Source organism: Candoia aspera, chromosome 6 (assembly GCF_035149785.1).
Source record: "Candoia aspera isolate rCanAsp1 chromosome 6, rCanAsp1.hap2, whole genome shotgun sequence".
NCBI lineage: Eukaryota > Metazoa > Chordata > Lepidosauria > Squamata > Boidae > Candoia > Candoia aspera.
Genome location: NC_086158.1, coordinates 65,643,138 through 65,657,410, shown reverse-complemented (window position 1 = coordinate 65,657,410; position 14,273 = coordinate 65,643,138). Strand labels below are relative to the sequence as shown.

Sequence of the window (14,273 nt, the reverse complement as noted above, 5' to 3'; positions counted from 1 at the left end):
TCTGTGCAATCCTCGACCAAGATGTCCCCTTTCCAGGCACTCTATGGGGTTAACCCTCGGGTGTTGCCCACCTCCTCCCAGCAGGGAGCTGTTCCAGCCGCGGCTGATTTTCTTAAAGAGCAACAAGCCGCACAGGAGTTGTTAAAGGAGCAGCTGAACAGGGCAAAGAGTGCTTACAAGAGAGCTGCAGATGCTCACAGACAAGAGGGACCGGCGATTGCAGTAGGAGACAGAGTGTGGCTCTCTACCAAGTTTTTGAACTCTACCAGACCCTCCAAGAAGTTGGACTCTAAGTTTGTGGGCCCTTTCACTGTGGTACAGCAGATAAATCCAGTGGCTTATGGCTTAAAGCTACCAGCATCCATGAAAGTCCATCCAGTGTTTCACAGATCATTGCTAGCCAAGACCCTCCCCCAAGTGCCTTACGATCACAACTGCCCCCCCCACCTCCAGTAATTGTGGAGGGGGAGGAGGAATACGAAGTTGAGGAAATTCTGGACTCTAGGAGGAGGAGAAGGGGCATCCAATATTTCATACACTGGAAAGGGTACCCTGAGGAAGAGTGCACGTGGGAGAATGCCAGAGATGTACATGCTCCAGCACTTGTTCATCGATTCCATCAGCTTTTCCCTCACAAACCCAAGCCTCACACTCTACCAGAGATTCCTCACTTGGATGAGCAGGCAGAGGAATTCGTAAGTTTGCACCTTCCACCCCCGCCTGAAGCCTTGACTCCAGTTACAGAGGAGGGGGGGGCCCGCAGCCCTCCACCTCAGGCGTGCATTTCCCAGGGGGGAGGGGGGATGACTCTTCTAATTATCTAGCTATTTTCCAGCAGCGGCCACCTGGGCCAGAAGCGTTATCAGACCTGGAGAGCAGCACTGATTCGTCCTTGGAGGAGTTTTCTTTGAAGACTTTCCATCGTTGCCCAGTTCCCATGGGACCTTAGAAGCAGACGGCGAATCTTATCAAGACTCTGGAAGGGAGGGGGCTGAAATGGAATGTGAATCTGGAGGGGAGGGTGATGTCATGAGTAAGGATGGCAAGCAGGGGGCTCCCATCCAGGCTGTAAAGCACATGCGTAGTACTGAGGAATTAGGTGGCCATTCAAAGAGACACAGATCAGGCCCACCTTAGCCTTTGGGGTTTATATGTCTGGGTTTTTCCCACGCTTCTTCAGTTTGTTAGGATATTCTGTTATGTAGCAGTAATAAAACACTAGAGACCTATTCCTTGTCTCAGCATGGTTCCTGGCTATTAGGACAGCTCTGCTCTGCACTGCACCGACCCCCCACAGCAGAAAGGCAAGTTCAAACTGACCTTTTAAAAGGTAAGCCCAAACCCACCCCACCGCTAGAAAGGGACCGGACTGGCGCAGCACAGAGCACCAAGACCAAACCCATCCCTCTGCTAGAAACGGATCAGCCAATCCCTCTCTAGCAGAAAGGCAAGTCCAAACTTGGCACACCTATCTTTAATAGTAATACTCAAGCAACCAGAAACTACATTTATCTGGCATCTACCAATCCCCATGGGTGCCAGTTAACCAAGATTCTACTGTAATAGCATTGTGAAGTGGTTGAAGGACAAATTACAAGAATACAACTACAGCACTATAAAGACTTGTCTAAATCATCTTTTTTCCCCTCTCTGAACATTATAGAAATGGGGGAAACTATTATAATTTCTTTTTCGACCAAGTAACGTTTAAAGATACTTCAAGGCAGATATCAAGAGATGTTCATCTTGTGAACAGTTTGTCAGATTTTGAGGTATCTATATTCTTCATAAATTGAGGTGTCTGGACAACAGGACAAAGTTGTAACCAGTCACCCTGCAGTGCTAAAGTCTGCTACCCAGTCAAAATACAACTGGAGATGAAAGTCAAGCAGGTACCAGTAAAGATAAACTTGGAATACTGGTCAGGATTTTCAATCTCTTGCAGTATTTTGATCCTAAGTGGGAAAGATGCTTCAGATCCAGTATGGCTGTGTTTGCTGTACTTGTCAGCATATCTTTAAAGAAACCTTGCTTTTTCCTGGGCTCACATGGTAGCCACTTGGTTCAGAAAAGCATGTGTTAAGGAGGTATTAAGGAAGTGACATATGGTTGCATCTTGTCATGCCTCCTTAATTCAAACACATATTTTCATGCCACCGCGTAGCTATCATGCAAACCCAGAAAAAGGCAAGGCATTTTTAAGGATGCACCAACAGGGACAGTGAATGTGCCCCATGCTGAATCCAAGGGAGATGATAAATCACATCTTGGTTAACAATCTGTACTTACATTTGCTGTTAATCCCACAGAATAATTAAAATTCTTTTTGTTTCCACCATAGTACCTTGGATGATTCACCTGTTAAACTAAACTTTAGGCAAAAATCCAGTAATACCTTAGCTTTCTGTTTCATTTTTCTAAAATATTCAGTATATTTTGTATGTAGGTATTTTTTTATTCTTGGGGAAAATTTACATCTTAGAACCTAAACCTTTAAGATTAAAAGCATTTGAAATATTATACCTTAAGAAGCTTTGCATGAAGAAGTAATGTGTAGGCAGCTTCAGTGTAGTTATCACATTCTTTGTGCAGGTCACAAAGCTTGTACAAATACCTAAAATAATAAAATAAAATTATCAACAACACTACAAAATAATTATGGTTTAAGATCCCATGAATTCTAATGCTGAAATATGAAATAAAATATGATTTTTTCACCTCACATTTCAAATCAAATCATATTTAGCACCTGACATACAAAAGAACCCAGCAAATATATAAATAATGCATTTTATAAGATTACATTTTCAGTAGTTAAAAGTTGAATACTTTTTTTAAACTTTGATTTTCTTAAGAGGCACAAAATAATATTTTGGTAAGCATATAACTGAAAGTTTCTACTTCTGAGCCTAACTTTATTTCCTTAAAAAGTCATTCCAAAGAAACAATGAAGACTTCACTGATACTTTTGAAAATAAATAAGAATGCATTCCAACACATAAAACTATGTTTTTTATGACAATAGTGTGATTATATTTAAGTTGATAGTATTTATCATTGTTGCTGTTATTCATATGTTTGATAGTGTTGCTAATTTTGCATGATTGTAATATTCCATATGCATCATATGTTTTGTCATAAACCACTCAGAGTCACACAACTGAAGTGGCACAGAAGCACTTGTAATAAATAAGTAAAATAAATACTTACATATTTATATAACTGACTTCTGAGAACTTCTATCTCAGAAACACACATAACATTTTTCTATCTGGGCATATTTTTATGTTATATTAAGACCTTGATGGTGACTGTATTTTGTGGAAGAGTAGGAAAGTTTAAACCAGTGCTTCCCAAACCTGAGTAAATTAACCAAAATTGGGTAAAAGTGTTTTCTTCTTTGGGTAATGACACATGAACCCATTAAATTGACTTAAAGTGTTTTACCTACATTGGGTGTAAAGGACTTTTCGATAAGCGGTTTTGGGTAATGAAGGAAAAAGTTTGGGAAGCACTGGCTTAAGCTATCCTTTCCCATAAATTCAGGTCAACTGTGGTTCACCTGATGCTACATGGAGAGGGGAGGTTTAAGACTCCTATTCAGTTGCACTTGGTCATACAACTCCATATTTTCACCAGTGCAGCTATTAGCATTTAAGGAAAAATTCTTAATGATGCTAATGCAAGTTAAAACAACAACTTATTGTCATGGGAATGGGAGTTACCAAGATCATTAACAGAAAGAGAAAATATTCCTTCCTGGTATAATGAAGTGCTAAATCCACTCTGTTGGCTTCAGTTTTAAACTGAGAAAAACCCTATAATGTGTAGTTATGCTTTCTGTATCCTTATACAGAATTACAGAAAATTTCTGTAACTTTGAAAAGGTTACATTTGACATGTAAATGATCAAAATGAAAGCTTCAAATGGAGGAAAGATGTTTCATATATTGCTAAAGAGTTACTCAAAGGCAAATAATCAGATGGTACTTTTAAAATCTTTTGATAATTAGAATTATATCCTGGGGAAAGAGGGTTTTGATATCCATTGGAGAATACCAGAATGCAGTTGTGATAATAAAAATAATAATAAAAAGTAATGAGCAATTGTTCTAACTGCAGAAAGGTAGCTGGTAATTAACACCCCCTTTCCCAGTTAAGGAAAAAATTAAATCAGTGGTAAACAAAAAAAAAACACAACAACAAATGAAAGGGCCAGCAGCTAAAATATAGCTCGTGTATCAAGAGAAAGAAGCAAAGAGGAAATACCAATCAAAAAGCCAGCAGAAGAAGAAAACCTAACCAGATATTGACAGTTCACGTGAGAGGTATTAAAAGACCAAGGTAGGGGGTGAGGGGTGGGAGCAAAGTTACATGGTAACCCTGTCAGGAGACTATTTTGCAACAACAACTTTAATATTGGGAAAAACTAAATGAATACATTACATCCATGGTGGAAAAATATCTGGTGTGGAAGTACATTTTGAAATTACACATCTGTATATTCTGAAATAACAGTATACTCTAAATATGCACAAGTTCATGTTGTCTAAAAATGTAATTAAATGATACAATAATAGAGGCCATATTGCCCACAGCCCTACTCTAACCAATACATAGCATTTGATGGTATTTGCAGACATATGAATGAGGGATCTGTTTATGGTCTGTGGATGTGTGGGTGTTTGAAATCATATATTCCACTTACATCAGTTCCTCATTCTTAAATAATGCCTAATAGACTTTATATTTACAAACCTTATGTACATTTCTTCTCTTTCAATCTCTTTGTAGAAATTCTAGAACAAAAAAAGAAATATCAGCCTGTTTTAATGAATTTGATTTTACACATATGTGCAAGGTGTTACACACACTATTTATATTAGGAATTCATAACTCTATAATATTGTAATTTGAAGCTTGATACTTCTAGAACTCATTTTTTTCAGCTATGAAATATGGAAGCATTGCTTTTTTTAATGTTTTATTACAACAACTCAGTATGTCCCCAACAGGGCATTTTCAAGTCCTAAACCATTAGCTTTTCTCAATTTTGCAATGTACTAATCGTTATTGCAACCATTTAAAACTTCAAACAAAAATTAGTGTTAAATCATCCATTCTTGAAATCTAATAATTTAAATAGCATACTAAAAATGTAAATAGCTTCGGGTTGGGAGGAGGATGAGTACTGATAATTATGAGATTACTGGAAGAATATATTCCTTCCTTCTACTGCAGTCCTAAATAAAACTCCTCCTCTGGAATTTATTTTTCATTAAAACCACAGAAGGACTACATTTCCCCTCTATGCCTGCTAAAATTCCAGCAATTAGCACTCCTACAAAACTTGTGTTATTTGTATTAAAAAACTTCACTTTAGCTGGAGAACACATCTGATGTAAGTTCATCTCCTCCTTAATTAAAGATCCTTTTAGAACCTAATGGCAGTCTAAAACATAAATACTTCTATTAATATAAACAATTAGTTTACTGAGCAAATGCTTCCATGCAGTGACATGGTCCAAGAAACCCTCTTTAGATTGTGGTATGGATATGTCTGCAGTTTTGAGCACAGGCCCTAAACTGATAGTGGTTAGGCAAGATTCAATCAGACAGATTAGATTATCAAGATTCAAACCATTTTTATTTTTAGCCATAGATGCTGATACCTGGGCTGAGTAAAGCAGACTGTGTGTGGCCCCTTTAGTTCTCCTGGGTTAGTGTTTTGATACTACTAATCATGGAACTTTTTTTTTTTTTTGGTCAGCAATTGCACTTTGTAGCAGCTCCACTTATTTCCATTTTCCTGTTTAGCATCTGTGTGAAACAAGTTGATAGTCCTGGGTGTAATGATGCAGTGTCACAAATATGCTGATGCCACTCTGTTTTATTTCCATTTCATCAAATACAGAAATGGCACCTAACTTTTCTCCATGAGTTTTTAAAATCAATGGTTGCCTTGATGAGGGTGAATCTCCTTAAGTCAAATGCAGACAAGAAGGTTGATGATCAGAAGCCTCAATGGACTGCATAACTGAGTAATTTTCTCTCAAGATAGGAGTGTATAGTTTCTATTAACAGACAGGTATAGAACACCACATGTGAATGACTGATGGGAATATGATAGTGTGAGCATGTTACATCAGTGTTAGGAGAGACTGATGTTTAGAAAAAATTGTTTTCTTGGCTCTTTCTGGACAAACGTTCTTCTGGATTGTGCCAAATATAATAATAATTATATATTACGATTACAAGAATTAATCCACAGTCCATATTTTCCAGTCAAGCAACAAAGGGGCTCCTTGAGAATTCATCCAGAAGAACTTTTTTTCTTTTCAGAGCTGAGTTTTGATTTCCATAATTGGACAAGTTGTAGGTCAGAGAAGAAATCAAGTAATTTCTGGAGAAGCAATCCAGATAGGTGGAGAAAAAGACTAATGAAAATGAGGAATTAGAAACTTATTTATAAAGTAAAGCAGAAAAACAGGAACACAAACAAAGGAAAAACTACACTAAACACTTGATTATAGTCCAGGAAATAAGCTCTCATCAATTATATTCCTGTTTATGGACTAAAGCTGCCAATAAAACACTGGAAGCAATAAGTCCAGAGGCTGAAAAAGTGAATAAATCATTTTTACACACACCACACAAACACATACACACACACACTCCAATTCTACAAATAGAATTATTACTGGTATGCAAAGGATATACTGCAGAAGTTTGAAGGGTCAAGATAATTCTGAGAATCTATGTATCTGAATTCAAAGCAAAATAGGGACTAAGCAACAAGACAAAAGTATTAGCTATTTCCAGTGCTTGAGAACTGCAAAAATAAAGTTTATTTATTGATAAATACATATATAAATAAATATATATGAGACTCAGGATATCCCCGCATGTGATCAGAAACTGATTCTGCAAGTAATCTTTGAGACTCATACTCTGCACTTCCAAACACTTTATTTTTTTAGTACTTTGTGTAGCCTCTTCTTGTTTATCTTCATCAGCCACTGTTTGGGCCCACAATTTCTTTAATTAGGAAAAAAGAGGGTACCTAAAAAAGGTGTGCAGACACAGGAAGAAGAAAGTATAAAAACATCTACTGAATTAGGTTTCTGTTTTAATCCTCCTATGCTTTTCAAATAGCCTCTTTATCAAGGAATCCTGCAAATATTATTCAGTTCATTAAATAACTGTGAATACCCAACAAACTGTAAATACTCCAAACCTTCTTTAAGCAAAGAGAGGTAACCATTCCATCCTCTGTTTAGGCAAGATAAACAATTAGAACAAATAATAGCATCTGTAAATATGAGCGAGCTTGTACATTAACAAGACAACTAACTGTATAGAGCTTCTCTCACAGAAACAAGAGCTTCTGTCCATATTTTACAGAGGTAGGATATCTAATATTTAATAATAAATTATTTTAATTGCATTGGCAACATTGACATAATGTTAATTATACTATTAATTCAATATAATTTTAATTAAAAATTAAAAATAAATTAAAAATAATTTTAAATCTCTTTTTCACTTGTTTATATTGTCATAATGGCATAAGGCCTGGATACCTGAGAAACCAATAGTTTGTGCCAGCCCAGGGCATTCCAGCAGAGTGGCTGCACTCGAGGTCCCTTCCATTAAATATTGCCATCTTGTGAGACCTAGGAGGTATGCCTGCTCTGTTGCAGACCCCACCCTCTGGAATAGCATCCCCCACAGATAAGGATGGCACCCTCTCTCCAGGAGTCTAGAAAACCTTGAAAATCTGGCTCTGGTCCCAGGCCTGGGGTTGATGTTTGTCATTGTTTAATGGCCCCTATTTTGATTTGTGGGATTTCTTAGCGAAGTGTTTTAGTCTGGGCTGCCTACTGATTTAATGTTTCTCACTGTTTTTGTTTTTGTTTTAAGTTTTGTATGCTGCCCAAAGTCCACCGGAATTGGGCAGCCAATAAATTTAACTAAATAAATAAATATATTGTTGGGGAGCCAGACTGGTATAGTGGTTAAGGAGCTAAACCTGGGTGAAGACACCCCGGTTTTTGTCCTTCCTTAGGTACAGAATCCAGCTAAGTGACTTGGGGCCAGTCTCTCTCTTAGCTCAAGACTCAGAAGTTATCTATCTATCTATCTATCTATCTATCTATCTATCTATCTATCTATCTATCATCTATCTATCTATTAACCCACACTGGGCCAGTGTGACAAATTCCTGTCCATAACCTTCACTGAAGAGACTTGATTTGGGAATAATAATAATGATGTTGAAGATATCATTACATATGGTATAAGGGTTGAACCAGTTTGGTGCAGTGGTTAAGGCATCAGGTTAGAAACCTGGAAACCATGAATTCTAGTCCTGCCTTAGGCACAAAGCCAGCTGGGTGGCCTTGGGCCAGTCACTCTCTCTCAGCCCTAGGAAGGAGGCAATGACAAACCGCTTCTGAAAAACCTTGCCAGAAAACTGCAGGGACTTTTCCAGGCAGTCTCTGAGAATCGGACATAATTGAACGGATTAAAAAAAAACCCTAACTTATATTTGTTCAGAGTTCTTTCTTGATAAAGAATAATCCAAAATGCTTGGAGTCAATACAACCACCAAATCCAAAAGTTGTTTTCTCTATTTTTCTTGTTTAAATAAGCTTTATCCTCTCTTTTCTTTTTTCCATCTGATGCATAACCCACAAGAGAGATGACAGGTAAAGAAGCTGTTCTGGTCCCAGGAGCTTGTGGCTGTTTGTGAGGATTTAGTGGCCCAATTCCTGGAAGACCCATAATAAATGATCCTGACAGATATACCATGTCAACACGAGCTAACAGACTTCCTTAAAAACTTCATGCCCAGCTTAGTATGCATCTTATAAAAGTACTGAAGTTTTTGTTCCATTCTGTATAGGTATATTTATGGACTGTTTTCCTGGATCATGATAGCCTTGAGATACTAAGGATCTCAGACTTGGCAGTTAAATGCAGGGATGATACTTTAATTAAACTATCAGTACATCTGGTTACTATGCTGTTCGATTTTTTTAAAGGGCCAGGTTTCTTCTGGTTTGAAGCTGAATTTCCAGTTTACACTCTTAAATTTATCTTTTATTCTCTAGAAATTGCAGTGAACTAAGGCATTAACAGTTTACACTTCTATCAACCTAACAGATTTTTCAGTCCCTTAAATCCATTTGACAAAGTTGAGCAGAGTCTACAAAAGCCCATGTACTTTAAGATGCTGCATAATTTACCAATCAGGCTATTCTACCAAAGTTAGATTTTATCATCAGATATTTATTACTTAGATGGATTATGATGGTGTAAACAGATTCATATATTTAATATATTTTGGGTTCCTCTAATCCTCATGTCTAAAGTAAAGTAAACACCGATTTTAAAGGAGAGGAAGAAAAAGAATCTCTTAACCTTTTCTTTTTTGTGAAACATCAAACAGGCAAAATCTTACGCCCCAAATTATAGTCATGAGATTAAAGGTAAAGGTAAAGGTTTCCCTTGACGTAAAGTCCAGTCGTGTCCGACTCTAGGGGGCGGTGCTCATCTCCGTTTCTAAGCCTTGGAGCCGGCGTTGTCATAGACACTTCCGGGTCATGTGGCCAGCATGACTAAACGGAACGCCGTTACCTGCCCGCCGAAGCGGTACCTATTGATCTACTCACATTTGCATGTTTTCGAACTGCTAGGTGAGCAGGAGCTGGGACTAGCAACGGGAGCTCACCCCGCCGCGCGGTTTCGAACCGCCGACCTTCCGATCGACAGCTCAGCGGTTTAACCCGCAGCGCCACCGCGTCATGAGATTAGGCAGCCTAAAAAAAACTACATGTCATTTTCAGGATCACAACAAATTACAACTTCACAGAATTCTTTCTTCTCCCACAAATTAAAAATACTGTTACAGCTTAACAATAAGCTCTTCGCCCAGGCCTTCAGCAAGGATGATTGATCCCCTTCTTTCTTTTCCTTGTCCCCATCCTAGTTTGTTTCCTCTGCCATCTCTACTCTTTTGTTTTGTGTTGTTTTTGTGTTGTTCCTTGTTTTTAAATGTTTTTAACAATTTGTAAATTGTTAAAACTCTGGGGAGTTGCTGGGAATCAGGAGGCATATAAATTTAATAAATTATTATTATTAACATAAAAAGAGTAAGTTCTGATATTCCTATTCTCTTAATTGACAAGTCAGTTTACTGACATCACTCATTTACTTTAACACTATAGGCGCTGCGGTGGCTCAGTGGTTAAGACGCTGAGTTAGAGGACCATTAAGGTCGGCAGCTCGGCAGTTTGAAACCCAAGAGTGTGAGCTGCGTGATGGAGTGAGTTCCCTTCAATGTGTCCCAGCTCCTGCTAACATGCAAATGCATGCAAATGCAAGTAGATGAATAGGTATCACTTTGGTGGGAAAATAACAGGGACATGAAAGGATCCCCCTCAGGCATCCCCTGGGCAATGGTGATGTCACCATCAAATCCTTTCAATACAGAAGTGCCTTGGTAGGTGCTTCTGATACACACACACACACAAATTTTAACACCATTGTCATAAGAAACAAATGCTACTCAAACTTTTAGTATTATACAATCAGTTGTATGTTGTACCAAGTCTATCGAAAGTCCAACCCCACCAATAAAACATTATTTAAACTTTGTACTACAACCTCCCCCAAAATAATTTTAATTTCTATTCTTCAGCTCCTCATGGTACCTAAATCCACGTTATATTCTTCTTGCTGTACCAAAATGCATTTATAGTAAACATTTAAATGCATTTCACTGAAAATTCCTATTATTGAATTATTTTTTATCACTTGTTCCTTTCAGACTGTCAATATTTATTTATTTCATAAGTATACATGTAATCCATGTGGTTAATCTAAGAGAAAGATTTGAACCCATCAAGGAAACACATGGTATCAGCTAAATATAGTACTTATCTGGTTTTGTTATTTTAGCCAGGCAGTATGAAACTTTTTACTCTGTTGGCTTCATTGACTAGAAAGATCACAAGTTGCAGAGGATGACATTAATCACAGTCAGTTTTTGGTAACTGCTATTTTTTGTAGTCACAGCTTTACTTCTTACACATAACTCTATCTGAAGAAGCGATTTGATGGAGCCCTTTGATTCTGAGCTATCCCAACCCACCTTCAATTTTCTACATGAGCAATCAACATGTTTCATATGCCAGCATATGAGTGTGAATCAGTGATGTGTCATGTCACCAGTAACAATGCTGTACAGCCTTTGGTATCTTGGTCTCCATTTTACTAATTGTAACATAGAAATTAAAATATTCTTATTTGTAAAACTGCTGTTCAGATGGATAAAAAAGGGCATTTGGTTAAAAAATAAACCCAAAATTCTGAGGATACATTTTGTTTGCACTACCAGTGTTTGTATGTATAACACTAAGGAAAATTTTAAGTGTATATAAATCCAATTATTAATTATTAATTATTGATTATTAATACTAATTCCTAAAATGCTATAATCTTCATAAGAAAACACAAGTAACCTTTTGTTTCTCCTTCTGATTATGTGGTATGTATCTCATTCTATGATCTTCTTAAAATATGCTTTTTCCCCCAAACAAAACTCATCTTACTGATGAATGAAAAATTCAACCCATAATATACATATAGCCATTTCATTTCTCACCAGTACATTGACTGTACAGTTCATGCGGTTTTCCTTGTTTTCATCATGCATAATAGTTCTGTAATCTAGAAGTCTCTCCATCAGCCGTACCACAAGTTTAACAAAAGTTTCGCCACTTTTGGCAAGGTACTTATGTTTTCTGCAGTGCTCCAAAAGACTGAAAAGATAATAATAAAAAATCTTATTAATCACACTTGGGAACAGATCCTTCATGAAAGAGTAATTTGAAATATTTTGTATGAACAAATGTTAGCTAATCATAGGACTGTAACTTAATTTGTATGTCTCTTTACTAAGCACCAGTATAAATCCAACTATTGCCAGCACTTACATTTTGTCAAATAACACTTTATATTGTTCATCTCCTCTTCCGCCTTCTACTTCATGATCCAGTTTTGTGATTATCTCATTTTCAAACTGTAATTAAACAGAGCAAGCATAAATAATTAATACTGCAAATATTTCATATGTCATCATAGAAATGAGCGGGTTATAAATTTGTTCAGCTTTACAAGAAATGTAATACTTGTTTGAGTTTTAATAGTTTGACATCTCCAGTGCTACCTCCAGTTGTTTATAATGATCTGTTGCCATATAAGCACCTCCACATTCAGGAAATGTTTGGCCATATTGTTAAATGGAGCTTAGGTGATTTTTTTAAAAGCAAATCTAAGTAAGGTGGTTAATTACAGTAATAAGAGACAAGAAATCATTTTCAAAGCAGGCACACTCTATCCTTCCCAATAACAAGCTACAAATGCAAGCAATTTGAAAGCATTATTATGGATGATATATTAGGCTGTACTGCCAATTGCATCATTTGGTTGGATGAATACATTAACATTTATTTGGACTAGAGAACTTGGCTCACCTCAGATACATCAAACAAGGAACTTCAAAGTCATTGCATTAGGGGAGGGAGATGAGGCAGAAAAGAGCTAGTGATGAAGTTAAAAATAAGGCTTAAACATGATAATTATAAAAAAGAATTAAGTAATCATTTCAACAGATTATCAGTATCTTTTTCCAACAGATGATTACTATTACCATTATCATTGTTTCAAAAATGCTTTGCAATGCACAGAAGCACCTCCCTTCAAATCAATAAAGCATCTTTTTCTAGACTTGTACAGCTTTCTGAATCTGCTCCTGACTGTTTCTGCAGGCACAACCCATTTTCTTAACTCCTCCCCCTCTTGTTTTCCCTTCCACCTGTTCTTCCCTGCTATTAGTAGTGGAAGGTGGTTGTGGGCTACCTGCAGTTATACATATACTTCCTAAAGCAATAAATTGTATCTACCTTCATTTGGAAAATGTCATTATAGTGTCAACACAGTTAAATGACCATAAAATGATAGTGAAGTGTATTTATTTTTATGATATCATGGGGAAGAGATACAGAAAGTATCAGTAAACTGAAAACATGAAGCATATGAATTAAAATCCTGTGAATAAAGATGTCTTTATAGGTCTTCTACAAACCATGAAGAACAGACCTAAATGGTTATGATTCCTTGCTATCTGAATTATTGAAACTTTGTCACTTTTAATTCTCATCTGTGTCCTCCAAATTCCTGTATTTACAGACATTGTCTGCACCCACAGTTCATTCTATGTGTACCTCCACTTGTTCTTTCTTTTTGATATCCCTGCTACTGATGACGCTTCTTCTTCAAACTGTAATAAAAACTCAGGTGCACATAAGCTAAAAAATTATGCAAACAGTATCTAATGTACTGTATATAACTCAAAAGGTTTGGGGCATACTTTCACTGAGACAGTTTATGCATTAGAGGTATGAACTACTTAAAGCAATGCAGAATCACTTTTACTTGGGCAGATACCCAAAACTAAACAGTTAGAAGCTCTTTTTTTTTAAATAGCACTAATGTGACAGAAAAAGATGGTAATACCACAAATCATGAATGAATGCAATGGGACAATAGGTATAAGGAATAAAATTATATTGTAAGTGCATAAACTCTTAATTCCTAATTATAGGACAGAATGAATGTCCCTGTATGTTTATCCTAAAAACACCTGCAACATCCATAAGCTTCAAAGCTGTTACATATTGGAAATTGCAGGAGAGAAAAACACAAGCATATAAATGAAAGTCATAAATGTGCCTTCGCACAATGCATACATCTCCCTAACTCACAGGAACCCACTTAACTGAAAAAAGTCATTCTCATTTCATTTGTGAAAAATTAGCTAACTGCAATGTAATTTTTCAAAGAATACCAGACACTATTTCTTCAGACATGTCACTGTCTCTCAACATCATGGTGACCTGAAATAATCTTTTCCAAAATCCACAAGTTGATGATTGTCTCAAAATGTAGTTTTGTATGGCATATACTTGCAGTATGCCAATCATTCTGACAGGTTAGGAAAAAAATAGGGTCTGCAGGTTGAAAATACTCAGGAGGTTTACAATACAGCTGTATCTATTCCAAGATAAGCTAGTGAGAAATGATTTTGCAACAACCAGTCTTAATCCTGCATACTTTATTGCAACTCTTCACCTGTATTTTTAGTGTCTGTAGATAAAGGTTGAAGCTATCTATTCCAGAAGCACACCTGAAACAAGTGGTCACCT

General features: G+C 36.8%; 1 protein-coding gene across 4 annotated transcripts in view; it reads right to left on the bottom strand.

The window, feature by feature from the left end:
• DOCK1 (dedicator of cytokinesis 1) overlaps positions 1-14,273 on the bottom strand; it is a 489,239-nt gene that overhangs the window by 99,639 nt on the left and 375,327 nt on the right. For all 4 annotated transcript variants that reach the window (XM_063307343.1, XM_063307344.1, XM_063307341.1 and 1 more), the window contains exons 34-37: positions 12,003-12,088; positions 11,672-11,828; positions 4,759-4,799; positions 2,524-2,614 (exon numbers count right to left, since the gene is read on the bottom strand). In XM_063307343.1, the coding sequence (XP_063163413.1) occupies positions 2,524-2,614; positions 4,759-4,799; positions 11,672-11,828; positions 12,003-12,088 (375 nt within the window). The remainder of the gene's footprint in view (positions 1-2,523; positions 2,615-4,758; positions 4,800-11,671; positions 11,829-12,002; positions 12,089-14,273) is intronic.